At 41.7% G+C, this 17292-nt stretch overlaps 1 protein-coding gene across 22 annotated transcripts in view; it reads right to left on the minus strand.

Annotated features, from left to right (window-relative positions):
* NEB (nebulin) overlaps positions 1 to 17292 on the minus strand; it is a 120218-nt gene that overhangs the window by 70632 nt on the left and 32294 nt on the right. For 21 of the 22 annotated variants that reach the window (XM_084523897.1, XM_084523882.1, XM_084523898.1 and 18 more), the window contains exons 43-65: positions 16862 to 16969; positions 16199 to 16510; positions 15334 to 15537; positions 14885 to 14989; positions 14679 to 14786; positions 13318 to 13629; positions 12431 to 12634; positions 11983 to 12087; positions 11777 to 11884; positions 10416 to 10727; positions 9677 to 9880; positions 9228 to 9332; positions 9022 to 9129; positions 8075 to 8386; positions 7137 to 7340; positions 6269 to 6373; positions 5476 to 5583; positions 4670 to 4981; positions 4080 to 4283; positions 3491 to 3595; positions 2889 to 2996; positions 1223 to 1534; positions 628 to 831 (exon numbers count right to left, since the gene is read on the minus strand). In XM_084523897.1, coding sequence (XP_084380023.1) covers positions 628 to 831; positions 1223 to 1534; positions 2889 to 2996; positions 3491 to 3595; positions 4080 to 4283; positions 4670 to 4981; positions 5476 to 5583; positions 6269 to 6373; positions 7137 to 7340; positions 8075 to 8386; positions 9022 to 9129; positions 9228 to 9332; positions 9677 to 9880; positions 10416 to 10727; positions 11777 to 11884; positions 11983 to 12087; positions 12431 to 12634; positions 13318 to 13629; positions 14679 to 14786; positions 14885 to 14989; positions 15334 to 15537; positions 16199 to 16510; positions 16862 to 16969 — 4269 coding nt within the window. The remainder of the gene's footprint in view (positions 1 to 627; positions 832 to 1222; positions 1535 to 2888; positions 2997 to 3490; positions 3596 to 4079; positions 4284 to 4669; positions 4982 to 5475; positions 5584 to 6268; positions 6374 to 7136; positions 7341 to 8074; positions 8387 to 9021; positions 9130 to 9227; positions 9333 to 9676; positions 9881 to 10415; positions 10728 to 11776; positions 11885 to 11982; positions 12088 to 12430; positions 12635 to 13317; positions 13630 to 14678; positions 14787 to 14884; positions 14990 to 15333; positions 15538 to 16198; positions 16511 to 16861; positions 16970 to 17292) is intronic. The other variant, XM_084523891.1, reaches the window with a different exon arrangement.

Genomic DNA, 17292 nt, shown 5'->3' on the forward strand with positions numbered 1-17292 from the left:
TTATTTATCAAAAATATATCAATGATATAAAATAAAAGAAATCTTGAGGCAGAGCCAAATCTATACAACCAAACTAATATACTTGTCCAAAGAAAGTATTTTACACTCTGCTGGTGTAATTCAAGTAAGCTTTTTTTTATAGTATGTTCATGGCACCATTAGCTCTGTACGTACCCTAACACCATGCCAGAACCTTGTCTCAGCAGATTTCACAGTGTTGTCTAAGAACTGTGAAGATATTTACTTTGTTCTGTCAGAGATGTGTTTTGCATAGTGAAGTAGCTTTAACAGAATAGAAAAAGTATACCAAACAACCATTTACTATAGTAATTTAGATGGGATAGGAAAAAGAGAGATATTCAACCAAATCCTTAGTATTGCTATTGAAAAATATGTGACGTAGTAAAAATGACCAGAAAAACTTCACCTAAGTGTTTAGTTCAGACTGATACCCAAGATAGAATACCCTTTTCCTATGCAAAGGCTGAATTGGGGCATTCATCTTCTCTAAGTCCATAGCAAATCTGTACAGTTTTACTTTGCATTTTGTATTTTTCACCTTATGAATAAATTCTATCAGCTAATAATGCCAGTGTTTTTAAGGGAAAACAAAACAAAACACCTCACCTTGTTCATTATCTCAGCATTTTGCTTGGCTAAGACCATAGCCAAAGAATCTGTCACACTAGTAAATTTAATTTGGTCTGCTGGTTGACGATACTTCCTTTCACTCAGGATTTCTCCAGCTTTCTTAGCTTTCTCAACGTCCAGGGAACCAATAGGAACCCATCCAATACCTCTAAGCCATTCCAAGTCAGATTTGTAAACAGCCTGAAAAATTTTGAAAGTTCATCATAAATGCAAGTGTGTACAATATCAAAATATCTGTAAATAATATCTTATTTTATACAATGAATTTTATATATTTTTGCATAGTAGCAGCATATGGTTTTGAAAACAACTTTAATTTTTGAAGAAAGAGTAAGAGAATTTTTAAATAACAAAAAGGGAGTTATTGAAGATGTGTTACAAAGAAATTGTACCTCAGGTTAAGGACAGGGAAAATGGAATTAAATATATGTTTGATAATAATGTATTAAACATTTCACCTCTATGAACATGTCTGATGCAAGCAACTAAGGCATATTATATCTTTAAAAAAGCATTTTGCACAAAACCAAGTACATTTAATTATGTAATACAAATCTAACAATTTACTCACATCACTCTGCAGATCATAGGCCTTCTTAGCATGGATGACATCATTCTGGTCTGGCAGACAGATCCACTGGTGCAGATAGTGCTTGTAATCAATATCGCTGACCAACCCTTGGCATTTCTTGGCCAACACGATACCCAGCATGTCCACAGGGCTGCTGAAGTGTGTCTTTGTTTTCTCAAAGGCTTTCTTGTACTCCCTGTCACTCTGGATCTTCGCTACATGCATTGACCACATCATCTTGGGATCATCCTCTATGTTTCGCGCTCCAATGTGGTGGCCAAGCTGCTTGCGATAACCTTCCTTGTACTTGTACTGAAATGAAATATATTCATATGGTATAATTATCAATTTATAAATGATACACACAGTTTAACATAATCAGTAGTATTTTTGTTTGATTTAGACCTTTCTACTGTTTCATTAATTTTCACATTAGAAAGAATTATTACTGGTATTATTATCTCTGAATTTGATACAGTTATATGTCCTGTTTTTGGCTGGGATACAGTTAATTTTCTTCATAGTGGCCTGTACGATGCTGTGTTTGGGATTTATGATGAAAATAGTGTTGATAACATGCTGATGTTTTAGCTGTTGCTGAGCAGTGCCTACACTGAGTCCAAGACTTTTCAGCTTCTCATACTGCCTAGCCAGTGAGGAGGCTGTGGGCTGGGGGCACACCAGCAGTTAGGAGAGGGCACAGCCAGGAAAGGTGACCCAAACAGACCAAAGGGTCTGTCATTCCTACCACATGATATCATGCCCAGCAATAAAAGCTTGGGGAAAAGAAGAAGGAAGGCAGGGACATTCAGAGTGCTGGCGGTTATCTTCCTAATTAACCACTATGCATGATGGATCCCTGCTGTCTGGGGTTAAACCACACCGTGGTATCACACATTCAATTAACTAAACATTGAATGTCATGTGCTTATTAACAAGTCTGATATTCCACAGTATTTTTATGTCAAGATTAAATATAATGATTATCTTATTATAAAAATTTATACCACAAAGCCTTGAGAAAGAGAGTGACTTGGTCTTTACACTAACAGTTTAATTATCAGTCTTGATGGAAAAACAATGTTAAATATGTTATGCTCTTCGTGTTAGTGATGTTTTCTCATCTCTTAAATGAAAATTGTCATAGTCATAGCATATTTTTTATTCCATTTTTGTATTCAGACATCTTGATTTTCAAGACAACATTCCAATAGAAATATTTTTTCCAAAGGAAAACAAAAAAAAACAAGTTAGAACTTTTAGAATTGATTTACTAATTTAGTAATTACTAATAATTACTATATTTGGGAAAAGAAATTTTAAAGTATTTCCTATTTTGAATCAGAAATAAATTTGGTAACTCCAGCATAGAATAATACACCTTACTGAGTATCCTACTTCAACACCCATGGATATCAATGGAACTGTCATAGTGGACATAGATTTATTATTTCTATTATTTTCTCTATTTATTACTGCGGTATATAACTTGTGCATAAAAATACTGGCTATCCCTTTCATGTACTATAGAACATGCAGTAGAATCATTTGATTTCAGTATTATCTATTCTATACTCAAGGTACTACGTGAAAAAAACCAGCACACGAAAAATTCTGATTTTTTGCTTTACCAAATCCATACAGACATGATGAAAAGACTGCTTACATCACTGGCAATCTCTCTGGATGCTCTGGCAGCTTGAATAGGAATGGCATCATAACGCATGTCATGACCCTTCTTCTTTGATTCCTCCAAAGCTAGTTTGTACATTTTCTGTGAGAAAAAAACACATTTGTGTTTCAAAAATCAGGTAATTTACCCACTTCAGTTAAGCACTTCCGTGTAATAAAACAAATTGAATTCCCCCAAAATGTTGTTAATGTTCAAACAGCTTAAATATTTGAACAAAGCTCTTTCTTCTCTAGAAGGTAAAAAAACAAAACAACAGATTTCAAAGATCTTGTAATTTTATGGTAGATACTCAGGAACTGGAAATCATCCAGGGATGAGAAAGAAAGGAATGTTCTAAAACTTAAATTATTTATTTCCATACTTTGCTATAGAAATTATTTCTAGTTTATGGTAGATAACATATTTAAGAAGCCTGAGTTAGATACCTAGGAAGTAAATTCAAGGAAAAGGACAACTCTGATGTTATCAGCATAGCTGACCATTTGTGGAACTACAGAACTTGACAATATTATAATATTAAGTAAGAATACGAGATGACAAAATTCTACTTCTCTGAGCTCTTCAATTTTACTTACATGACTGTAGTTTAATTGGTTTTGTTTAGCTAGCAGGATTTCCGGTGTGTCAGGCATGACATGAACCATGGTCTTATCTTTATTCCATGCTTCAGTGTATAAACGCTAAAAAAGAATAGAGGAAGAGATTACTGTCGCTTTACAATATAAGTTAAATACTCATAAACCAAGTAAAACATAAAGGATATTAGGTAAAATTACAGGAAACAGCATGAATATATGCTTATGTTTTTAATCAGATACAGATAACAAATTCTCTTTGTAAAAATAACTTACCTGAGGAAATTCAGCACTTAGAAAGCAACTTCATTAATTAAGAAAAATGAATAAGACGGTGCATTCCTACTATTTACTACATAGACATGTTGAATAAAAGATTAAAATGGAATATGTATAATATCTTGAGCTGAGTCTACTGTTACATGGCTGTTAGTTTTGATTGAAATAAAGACAGCACACTATTTGAAAAAAGCATCAAAAAGCATCATCTCTGAACTTCGGCATTACTTGTCATCATGGCATTTCAAGTCTTCCATCTCCAGAGTTTAGCTGGAGAGTGCTGTTGTTACCAAATTGGATCAAGACTCACCTTATTCATCGTCTCTGCATTATGCTTGGCCAAGACCATCTCTAGAGAATCAGTAACACTAGTAAATTTGATTGTGTCCGGAGGCTGACGGTATAATTTATCACTCAAGATCTCTCCTGCCTTCTTGGCTTTTTCAACATCCAAGGAACCAATTGGGACCCAACCAATGCCCCGCAACCATTCAAGGTCAGACTTGTAGCAATTCTATTGGGAAAAAAAATACACAGGTTATTCTAATAATAATAATGCAATTTACGTAGTGCATGATATCAGAGATTTTTAATTAAACTCAGAGATTTTTAATTAAACTTCTAAAAGCTCAGACAAAATCTTAGCTGATATCACTGCAGTTCACCTAGATGCAGAGTGAAAACATTACCCAAGCTTCACAGAAAGGCAAATGATAAATAGGCCAAACTACAGAATTTCATTTAATGTCAACTAGTGAACATATCTTATTAGAGATCTCATTTTCAATAATACTTAAAGTCTTTAAAGTTGTTTTTACCACATTAGTATCTGATGCCCTGGACCACCTATGTAATGTTTCAAATACATTCCTCCCCAAAAATGAAATAAAAGGTACTTGCATCACTCTGCAAATCATAGGCTTTCTTAGCATGGATGACATCATTCTGGTCTGGCAGACAGATCCACTGGTGCAGATAGTGCTTGTAATCAATATCGCTGACCAACCCTTGGCATTTCTTGGCCAACACGATACCCAGCATGTCCACAGGGCTGCTGAAGTGCGTCTTTGTCTTCTCAAAGGCTTTCTTGTACTCCCTGTCACTCTGGATCTTGGCTACATGCATCGACCACATCATCTTGGGATCATCCTCTATGTTTCGCGCTCCAATGTGGTGGCCAAGCTGCTTGCGATAACCTTCCTTATACTTGTACTGAGATATAAATCAAAATATTATGTTTATATATTACGTATAAAAATCAGTTACTCATTTTAAATGTTTCTAATAACAAAGTCTCCAAAACTCTCTATAATCTACAGCCAACAAAATACATTCAAAGTAATTATGGGGCTAATAACATGGATTCTCTGATTAAATTTCTACGATTTGTATTAGAACCCTATATTGAGAAGTGTGAGATTTATTTTTTTTGAAAAAACACTCTAATATTAGTGAGAAATAATCCCTATTTATACATACGATATAAAGATTTAATTAACAAAACATTAAAATAATACCATGATAGCAGCATTATATTGTCCATAGTTTTTACGAAGAAGTCTTTATACATATATAATTTACTTCCAAAAATGTACATTTTGAGATTAGAGTTTAATTGAAATGCCTTTTACAGAATTTAACTGATAGTTTTCAGGTTGTAGAGATCAGATATCAGCACACAAAGAAATAAAAAGTTTATATCTTACATCACTAGCAATTTGCCTGGATGCTTTGGCAGCTTGAATGGGGATAGCATCACTTCTCAGATCATAGCCTTTCTTTTTGGATTCTTCCATGGCTTGTCTGTAGAGTTTCTAGATGAAGAATTAAACAATAGGATTCGTGTAACTGAATTCCTTATATTATATTCTGTGCAAAACAAACTGCTTGTGAGTAGATTAAAAAAAAGTTAAGATTTATTCTAACCCAGCTTTATCTTTCTTAAATCAAAGCCCCTGAGCAGTAGCTCATATGAATTTGTATTGAATTAGGATCCTTGTTAAATACATTAGATAATATTTTTTTTTTCTTCCAGTACTTTAATAACACAGATTACAACTTCATAGACAAGCTACTCCTTCACATACAAATAGAATAAAACTTACTTTCTAAAGCCTTCACTTGCTGATGTGAATATATTTATCTAAACTAACACTGAACACTGGGAACAATGCTCTTCACAATTGTGCTGGAAATTTTTTTTTGTCTTTTCCAGTGTTGGAATGAATTTTGCACCTTCCCAATGTTATGCACAATTGGAGAAAGAACCCCCCAAAATTCTATGGAGACACACTTATCAAAGAATTTATTCTAAGACACAGACACATATATACACGACTGTACAAAAACGCAAGTGATGCTTTTTAAGTCACAATTTTGATTATAAACATTTGGTGTTGCTTAAAGAAATAGATGGTATCATCTATATCAAGTTTATCAGGATATTGATAATCCAGCCATGAAACAGACCAATTACATCTGGAGATCTAACACACTCACCGCACTGTAGTTTTGCATGTTCTGTTTTGCTAGTGTGATTTCAGGTGTGTCGGGCATTATGTGAACTTGTGTCTTGTCTTTATTCCAGGCATCTGTATACAAACGCTGCAGGAGAAATAACATGTGTTAGGAGTGGAAAAAAAAAAGATGGCTATTGGAGATCCCCTATATAGCACAAAAAATTACAGAACTGTACTCCAAGTGAAGTCTAAAAAATCCTTATTCCTTACGTAGTAACAAGACCTTATATTCACTCCTCAAGATGTTTAATTTACAGCTTAAGAATTTGTAATGTAGAAAGAATTCAGTTTTAAAGGAAATGTTTACAAAAAAAAGCTTTCAACAGAAGGCTAATCAGACACACGGTTTTAAACGCTAAGAACAAGGCCTCACTGAAGGAGGAAATGGTTTTATTGACATAAATAGGATTGAGATTACAGCCACAGACTCAGAAAAACTCTTACATTGTGAGAGCTATGCTGAATTGTTTGAAATACAGATATTTCAAAGACTGACATGAAATAAGTAAATTAAGTCTTGGATTACTAGATATATTTGATAAATTATTAGGTTTATTAGACAAATAGCTAAATTGTTTTATTAAAAATTAGATGGAAATTAACACACTACTATACTAGGTACATGCTAGAGTATGTAGTAGGCTTTCCAACTCAAAATTAATATTTAACTTAACTTAGAAGATATTGCTATATTAGCACTTGCTAAAAATAAGTTACCTGTTGATTACCAAGAATGTAACGTCTCACTGTGCTTAAATTGCTTGCAGCAACAGACTTGTATTGCTAGACCTCTGTCTCCAGGGTTTAGCTGGAGGGTGCTGACATTACCAAATTGAATCAAGACTCACCTTATTCATCGTCTCTGCATTATGCTTGGCCAAGACCATCTCTAGAGAATCAGTAACACTAGTAAATTTGATTGTGTCCGGAGGCTGACGGTATAATTTATCACTCAAGATCTCTCCTGCCTTCTTGGCTTTTTCAACATCCAAGGAACCAATTGGGACCCAACCAATGCCCCGCAACCATTCAAGGTCAGACTTGTAGCAATTCTATTGCAAAAAGTACAAAGACAGCCATCTCATTAATATTGCCAGGTAAACATTTCATATATCTCATGCAAATAATGCTTATTTTCTGTTAGTCTCCTTCCTCCTACTTCAATCTGCAAAACACTCCTTGTTTACAACCTAGATTCAGATCCCAAGGCCTGTCTTCAAGAGGTATCATTCACTGAACAACATGTATAGGAACAGTCAAAGGATAAATGAGGTATTTAAAACAAAATTCTGAAAGCCAGCATAAACTTTTCCTGTAATGTATATTCCCAAGAAACAAGACGTCATTCAGTAAGGAAGAGCAAGTCTTAACTTAACTTAAACAATTTCCCCAAGACAGAATGGAAGAATTCCAGTCATGAATCTTAAAGAAAAAAGTCACACTGGGCAATTCCCCCTTTATATGTGATTAATCTACATATATAGGCATTAAAGTTAACTCTGATGATTATATTACTTATCTGCTAATCTTCTATGCTAACAGATTTGCTGCATTTAAACCTTCATACTACTCCATATTCCTTATTTACAGATTCATTCACTATTAAGGGTCTTATGACCTCGTCTTGGAACAAGTAGAGAAAAACACAATGCGGAAAAACACTGCAACAGAAACAGTTCAGGATCTTCTGCATTTTGTAGAGAGCAGTTTCTATCTTTTATATGCTTTGTACATAAGGGAAATTACATACACTTCAGAACTTCAATGCTCATCAGTGAGAACTCACATCACTCTGCAGATCATAGGCCTTCTTAGCATGGATGACATCATTCTGGTCCGGCAGACAGATCCACTGGTGCAGATAGTGCTTGTAATCAATATCGCTGACCAACCCTTGGCATTTCTTGGCCAACACGATACCCAGCATGTCCACGGGGCTGCTGAAGTGCGTCTTTGTCTTCTCAAAGGCTTTCTTGTACTCCCTGTCACTCTGGATCTTCGCTACGTGCATTGACCACATCATCTTGGGATCATCCTCTATGTTTCGCGCTCCAATGTGGTGGCCAAGCTGCTTGCGATAACCTTCCTTATACTTGTACTATAGGCAAAAAGATGTTTATTGAGTTTTGTTTCAGTTTTCTTCACATATTAAGAAAAAGCCATGTAGAACAACCTACAGAGAACTTAGTATGTGAAACCACGGAGTATTAAAGTAAGTATTCAGCTGATGAATTGTAATGTGCAGCTACAAAGGGATTCACCTAACATTTTCTGCCTGTTGTAACCTTCATGTTTTCCAAACCACACTATGGCCTACATATTAAGAGGTACTCCTCAATACGTGAGAGAATAAAAAGTGTCCAAATTATGGAATCAATAAAAGCCTAAAAAGCTCAATAAATATACACATCTCCATAGAGAGTCAGTAGGTGACATTCAAGCACGAATGAGAATTTTTAATATTAACATCTAATCATCAAGCAACCTACTACTTTTATAATGCCTTTACGTCTTACAAAAACTCCATCATGAGAAAATTCAAAACTATAGCTTATTTAAAGAAAAGAGGTTACGAATAAGAGACTTTCACAAAATTAAATAAATTAAAGGCCAAATTGATGGGTAAACTCAAAACTCTGTTGGACTATTCTGAAATACTATAAAAGATGTCATCTGCAGACATGGAGAAACTGTCCTGGAGGGTGAGCCAACCAAGGCCTCCTGTGTACTTACATCACTGGCAATATCCCTGGAAGCTTTAGCAGACTTGATAGGAATGGCGTCTGCCCGGAGGTCATAGCCCTTTTTCTTCTCTTCCTCCATTGCAAGCCTGTACAGTTTCTGAAAGACAAACAAGTGTTACAAAGTGACCCCAACAACACTCCTTCCGGCACCGCCTCTGCCCACGGATGGACACCAAGCTCACAAGAACCACCTACCTCACTGACGTTCTGCTGGTTCTGCTGGGCCAGCAAAATACCAGGCGTATCTGGCATAATGTGGATGCTGGTTTTGTCTTTCTCCCAGGCTGATGTATACGCACGCTGAAAAGGTGAGCACAACGTGAAAGATCATGCAAGCACACGGAAACAAGCACAGAAACTAAACCAGCTCAACAGGGCCTCTACCAGCCTTTAGGTCTCAGCAGACTTAGGTGCTTTCCTTTCCCCAAGACTTTTAAAGTCTCACCCTTTTCTTTTCTGCACCACACCCAATCTCTGCTCCAGTTACACAAAACAGATATTGAGCTAAAACAAGGAACAAAATACCCCCGAGCAGGAGGATGCAACACCCTTCCACCAAAAGCCTGGCACCGGAGAGAGAAGAGCTCTCGAGCCCTGCTAGAGGCACTACTTTCCCCCAGGCTGAAAACACAAGGGAATCTCACTTGGTTCATGATATCAGAGTTGTGCTTCGCCAGAACCATAGGCATAGAGTCAGGAATGCTCGTGAACTTGATGGTGTCCGGGTGCTGACGATACTTCTTCTCACTCAGGATCTGGCTCGCCCTCTTGTTCTTCTCATCGTCCAGTGAACCACTGGGGGACCAGCCGATGCCTCTCAGCCACAGAAGGTCCGACTTGTACACGTTCTGAAGTGAAAGGCAAGGACACAAAGAGTTCAGCAACATCCTCAGTGTGCGCAAGCACCCCTCCTAGCAAGGGAAGCTCCACCTGACAATGCACATTCCCCTGGCTCAGCCCACCAGACAGCATGAAGGGGCTCCCATGCAGCTCGGCTCCCATTACCTTGAGGTCGTGTAGGCTCCGTAAGCCTGCACCACCACAAGCAGGTGTTTGTGTTTGCCCAGCATTGGTCCTCCAAAAGGAAAAAATTGATTCCTTTGCCCTTCCCCTTACAGAATGAACTACTTTAGCCACACGCAGAAACCTTTCTCTCCACACCATCAAATAAAGACACAACTCTTCTGTGATCATAAAGTAGGATGCCGCACAAATTTCTGCCTCTCTGCTTCAAAAAACAACCACTCAGCAAGTCGGCATGGCCACAACACCCTCTCACACAATCGGCCCAGGATTACGGTCCACAACTGTATTTCCCCAACAGTGGAACAGAACTCAAGAAGGACAGCCCGTTTCTCACACATCCAGTACAGAACAACTTACATCGCTCTGAAGGTCGTACACTTTCCTGGCTTGCACAACATCGTTCTGGTCCGGCAGACACGTCCACCGATGCAGAGGATGCTTGTAATCAATGTCGCTGACCAGCTCCTGACACTTCTTGGCCAGCACCACACCCAGCATGTCCACGGGGCTGCTGAAGTGCGTCTTTGACTTCTCAAAGGCTTTCTTGTACTCCCTGTCACTCTGGATCTTCGCTACGTGCATCGACCACATCATCTTGGGATCATCCTCTATGTTTCGCGCTCCAATGTGGTGGCCAAGCTGCTTGCGATAACCTTCCTTGTACTTGTACTGTGGGATTAAAGAAGCTCAGTAAGTTTACGCTCAGCCCTTCTTCTTCCCTCAGCTTTATTCTGGAGCAACTCCTGTGAAAAGCACTTTCCTAATGGAGCCTGGCAAGATCACCACGGGAACAGGCACGCAAGCACAATGTACCCCACAGTGGGCTACACCTCTGTCCCACTCCAGGCCTGCACCGAGGCACTGGAGCCACACAGAAGCCTGGACAGCAACCCAAACCAAGCCAGCTCAGGAACCAGGAGCAATTTGCTTGTGCAGCAAGCAGCTCCACACTGCCCAAGAAGCCCCACTGAGAGGCAGGCTCAACAGCTGGGGTGAAATATGGGACAAAACCCACAAGACTGCTCCAGCAGGCAACCTGGCCTTCATCCTGTACTGCCCTCTATGCTCTCAACCACACAGCCCCCAGCAGCTGACACACTCCTGTGCACCATGCTCTCCTCGCAGTGTGGAGGACTCTTATTCTCCCAGCTCAGTGTGTCCTCAGCTGCAGGCCGCTGGCAGATTAAGCTTGGGCAGTAACAGGGAACTGCACTGCACTTTTCCCTCCCCCACTTCCAAAATGCCCAGGAAGCCTGAGCACAGATTGAGCTCATCTTCCAGGACTAACAGAACAAACCTAAACTACAGAATGTCTCAAGAGAGAGTAAATTCTGCCCCTGCACAGCTGCACCTGGAGATGATACTCTGCAACACCAGCTCGGACAAAGTAACGATGGCCTGACAGTGTCTGCGCTGTCCCAGAACACACAGAAATGATCAGTGTCCCCGTCATAACACAAAACTCGCTTTGGGTTTTCTTTTCAAAGGTCCAGCTCATTGGGGTAGCTGCAGGGAGCAGGGGAGTGCATAACAGCCGTGCTGATGGACTGGCAGTAATGAACCTCAGGCACCAACACCTTTACTGACTAGCTGAGAGGTAATGACAGGTACATGCTCTGTGTGCTACACACACCCAAGTTTGCAGTCCCTGGTCTTGAGCTGCAAGCACAGAGAAACTGTCAAAGGGGGTGACCAACCAAGGCCTCCTGTGTACTTACATCACTGGCAATATCCCTGGAAGCTTTAGCAGACTTGATAGGAATGGCGTCTGCCCGGAGGTCATAGCCCTTTTTCTTCTCTTCCTCCATTGCAAGCCTGTACAGTTTCTGAAAGACAAACAAGTGTTACAAAGTGACCCCAACAACACTCCTTCCGGCACCGCCTCTGCCCACGGATGGACACCAAGCCCACAAGAACCACCTACCTCACTGACGTTCTGCTGGTTCTGCTGGGCCAGCAAAATACCAGGCGTATCTGGCATAATGTGGATGCTGGTTTTGTCTTTCTCCCAGGCTGATGTATACGCACGCTGAAAAGGTGAGCACAACGTGAAAGATCATGCAAGCACAGGGAAACAAGCACAGAAACTAAACCAGCTCAACAGGGCCTCTACCAGCCTCTAGGTCTCAGCAGACTTAGGTGCTTTCCTTTCCCCAAGACTTTTAAAGTCTCACCCTTTTCTTTTCTGCACCACACCCAATCTCTGCTCCAGTTACACAGAAACGAGGCTGAGCTAAAACAAGGAACAAAATACCCCCGAGCAGGAGGATGCAACACCCTCCAGCAAAACCCTGGCACCGGAGAGAGAAGAGCTCTAGAGCCCTGCTAGAGGCACTACTTTCCCCCAGGCTGAAAACACAAGGGAATCTCACTTGGTTCATGATATCAGAGTTGTGCTTCGCCAGAACCATAGGCATAGAGTCAGGAATGCTCGTGAACTTGATGGTGTCCGGGTGCTGACGATACTTCTTCTCACTCAGGATCTGGCTCGCCCTCTTGTTTTTCTCATCGTCCAGCGAACCACTGGGGGACCAGCCGATGCCTCTCAGCCACAGAAGGTCCGACTTGTACACGTTCTGAGGTAACAAGCAAGGACACAAACAGCTCAGCAACATCCTCAGTGTGCGCAAGCACCCCTCCTAGCAAGGGAAGCTCCACCTGACAATGTACATTCCCCTCGGTCAACCCATCAGACAGCACCCATGCAGCTCGGCTCCCGTTACCCCGAGGTGGTGTAGGCTCCGTGTGCCTGCACCACCACAAACAGGTGCCCAGAAACTGTCAGAGCTCTCCTCAAGCATCTTCTGTGCAAAAGCCTTGGTAGGCAAAAGGGTCAAAGATCTGCCCCATCCAGTAACCTCCAGCTGACAGAGACACAGAAGAGGAACCCTTACACCCCACCGCCTAATGCTCTTTATACCACTCCAGCTTGTGTTTCCCTAGCACTTGTGATTCAAAAGGAAAAATTTGATTCCTTTGCCCTTTCCCTAGCAGAATGAACTACTTTAGCCACACGCAGAAACCTTTCTCTCCACACCATCAAAAAAAGACACAACTCTTCTGTGATCATAAAGTAGGATGCCGCACAAATTTCTGCCTCTCTGCTTCAAAAAACAACCACTCAGCATGACGGTATGGCCACAACACCCTCTCACACAATCAGCAAAGGTTTATGGTCCACAACTGTATTTCTCCAACAGTGGAACAGAACTCAAGAAGGACAGCCCGTTTCTCACACATCCAGTACAGAACAACTTACATCGCTCTGAAGGTCGTACACTTTCCTGGCTTGCACAACATCGTTCTGGTCCGGCAGACACGTCCACCGATGCAGAGGATGCTTGTAATCAATGTCACTGACCAGCTCCTGACACTTCTTGGCCAGCACCACACCCAGCATGTCCACGGGGCTGCTGAAGTGCGTCTTTGACTTCTCAAAGGCTTTCTTGTACTCCCTGTCACTCTGGATCTTCGCTACGTGCATCGACCACATCATCTTGGGATCATCCTCTATGTTTCGCGCTCCAATGTGGTGGCCAAGCTGCTTGCGATAACCTTCCTTGTACTTGTACTGTGGGATTAAAGAAGCTCAGTAAGTTTACGCTCAGCCCTTCTTCTTCCCTCAGCTTTATTCTGGAGCAACTCCTGTGAAAAGCACTTTCCTAATGGAGCCTGGCAAGATCACCACAGGAACAGGCACGCAAGCACAATGTACCCCACAGTGGGCTACACCTCTGTCCCACCTCAGGCCTGCACCGAGGCACTGGAGCCACACAGAAGCCTGGACAGCAACCCAAACCAAGCCAGCTCAGGAACCAGGAGCAATTTGCTTGTGCAGCAAGCAGCTCCACACTGCCCAAGAAGCCCCACTGAGAGGCAGGCTCAACAGCTGGGGTGAAATATGGGACAAAACCCACAAGACTGCTCCAGCAGGCAACCTGGCCTTCATCCTGTACTGCCCTCTATGCTCTCAACCACACAGCCCCCAGCAGCTGACACACTCCTGTGCACCATGCTCTCCTCGCAGTGTGGAGGACTCTTATTCTCCCAGCTCAGTGTGTCCTCAGCTTCAGGCCGCTGGCAGATTAAGCTTGGGCAGTAACAGGGAACTGCACTGCACTTTTCCCTCCCCCACTTCCAAAATGCCCAGGAAGCCTGAGCACAGATTGAGCTCATCTTCCAGGACTAACAGAACAAACCTAAACTACAGAATGTCTCAAGAGAGAGTAAATTCTGCCCCTGCACAGCTGCACCTGGAGATGATACTCTGCAACACCAGCTCGGACAAAGTAACGATGGCCTGACAGTGTCTGCGCTGTCCCAGAACACACAGAAATGATCAGTGTCCCCGTCATAACACAAAACTTGCTTTGGGTTTTCTTTTCAAAGGTCCAGCTCATTGGGGTAGCTGCAGGGAGCAGGGGAGTGCATAACAGCCGTGCTGATGGACTGGCAGTAATGAACCTCAGGCACCAACACCTTTACTGACTAGCTGAGAGGTAATGACAGGTACATGCTCTGTGTGCTACACACACCCAAGTTTGCAGTCCCTGGTCTTGAGCTGCAAGCACAGAGAAACTGTCAAAGGGGGTGACCAACCAAGGCCTCCTGTGTACTTACATCACTGGCAATATCCCTGGAAGCTTTAGCAGACTTGATAGGAATGGCGTCTGCCCGGAGGTCATAGCCCTTTTTCTTCTCTTCCTCCATTGCAAGCCTGTACAGTTTCTGAAAGACAAACAAGTGTTACAAAGTGACCCCAACAACACTCCTTCCGGCACCGCCTCTGCCCACGGATGGACACCGAGCCCACAAGAACCACCTACCTCACTGACGTTCTGCTGGTTCTGCTGGGCCAGCAAAATACCAGGCGTATCTGGCATAATGTGGATGCTGGTTTTGTCTTTCTCCCAGGCTGATGTATACGCACGCTGAAAAGGTGAGCACAACGTGAAAGATCATGCAAGCACACGGAAACAAGCACAGAAACTAAACCAGCTCAACAGGGCCTCTACCAGCCTCTAGGTCTCAGCAGACTTAGGTGCTTTCCTTTCCCCAAGACTTTTAAAGTCTCACCCTTTTCTTTTCTGCACCACACCCAATCTCTGCTCCAGTTACACAAAACAGATATTGAGCTAAAACAAGGAACAAAATACCCCCCAGCAGGAGGATGCAACACCCTTCCACCAAAAGCCTGGCACCGGAGAGAGAAGAGCTCTCGAGCCCTGCTAGAGGCACTCCTTTCCCCCAGGCTGAAAACACAAGGGAATCTCACTTGGTTCATGATATCAGAGTTGTGCTTCGCCAGAACCATAGGCATAGAGTCAGGAATGCTCGTGAACTTGATGGTGTCCGGGTGCTGACGATACTTCTTCTCACTCAGGATCTGGCTCGCCCTCTTGTTCTTCTCATCGTCCAGCGAACCACTGGGGGACCAGCCGATGCCTCTCAGCCACAGAAGGTCCGACTTGTACACGTTCTGAGGTAACAAGCAAGGACACAAACAGCTCAGCAACATCCTCAGTGTGCGCAAGCACCCCTCCTAGCAAGGGAAGCTCCACCTGACAATGCACATTCCCTTCGGTAAACCCACCAGACAGCACCCATGCAGCTCAGCTCCCATTACACCAAGGAGGTGTAGGCTCCGTGTGCCTGTTTCACCACAAGCAGGTGCCCAGAAACTGTCAGAGCTCTCCTCAAGCATCTTCTGTGCAAAAGCCTTGGTAGGCAAAAGGGTCAAAGATCTGCCCCATCCAGTAACCTCCAGCTGACAGAGACACAGAAGAGGAACCCTTACACCCCACCGCCTAATGCTCTTTATACCACTCCAACTTGTGTTTGCCCGGCATTGGTCCTCCAAAAGGAAAAATTTGATTCCTTTGCCCTTTAGCCACACGCAGAAACCTTTCTCTCCACACCATCAAAAAAAGACACAACTCTTCTGTGATCATAAAGTAGGATGCCGCACAAATTTCTGCCTCTCTGGTTCAAAAAACAACCACTCAGCACGTCGGTATGGCCACAACACCCTCTCACACAATCAGCAAAGGTTTATGGTCCACAACTGTATTTCTCCAACAGTGGAACAGAACTCAAGAAGGACAGCCCGTTTCTCATACATCCAGTACAGAACAACTTACATCGCTCTGAAGGTCGTACACTTTCCTGGCTTGCACAACATCGTTCTGGTCCGGCAGACACGTCCACCGATGCAGAGGATGCTTGTAATCAATGTCGCTGACCAGCTCCTGACACTTCTTGGCCAGCACCACACCCAGCATGTCCACGGGGCTGCTGAAGTGCGTCTTTGACTTCTCAAAGGCTTTCTTGTACTCCCTGTCACTCTGGATCTTCGCTACGTGCATCGACCACATCATCTTGGGATCATCCTCTATGTTTCGCGCTCCAATGTGGTGGCCAAGCTGCTTCCGGTACGCCGTTTTATATTGGTACTAGTTGAATAGAGAAACCACCTTGTTTTAAAGAAGTACCTAACAATTCTGTTTTCTTAGCAGACTGGCTAATTTTTGAACTGAGCTGTATTATAAAAATATATCACAATTTTTGGCTTTATTTTTAGCATTTTTATTTTATTTCTAGAACCTTTTATGTTCATTTCTATGATTACATTCTTTCTATTTGTAAAGTATTTTAATGAATTCTATTAACTTTGCACAATAAAGAATTACACAACCTCTTGGGTGAGGAGCAATGTAAGTGTTAAAATGTTAGATCTCTTCCTATTAAAGGGAAATGTCTACCTGCTCAATGCCACACTGTTATTTTCACTTGGTAGGACTTACCTCACTAGCTATGTCTCTGGATGCCTTTGCTGACTTGAGAGGTATAGCATCAGGAGGAAGATCATAGCCTTTCCTCTTCAGCTCTTCATATCCTAACTTGTAATGTTTCTGTTGGAGAGGATTTCAAATTAATTATTGCATATAAAGCTCTGGAGTGTTTTTCAATATGTAAAAAAGATCATCTTTCCTATACAATATGGTAATTTTATTCCTTTGATTATTGAAAAAGAAGTATGAGATTCCAACTCAGTTTCATTAATCAAATAAAATCCCATACCTTACTTCTAACAATGTGTATTTTGTAACTGATTATATAAAGTATATAAAAATAACTACCTGCAACTTCTCTGATGAACTCATCTGAGAACAAAATTTTTATTTTACTGGAAATATTAATCTAAATGAAGAATTGTCTTCTACAGAGGTGAATA

This window comes from Aythya ferina (genome assembly GCF_964211825.1).
Source record: "Aythya ferina genome assembly, chromosome: 6".
NCBI classification, from domain to species: Eukaryota; Metazoa; Chordata; class Aves; order Anseriformes; family Anatidae; genus Aythya; species Aythya ferina.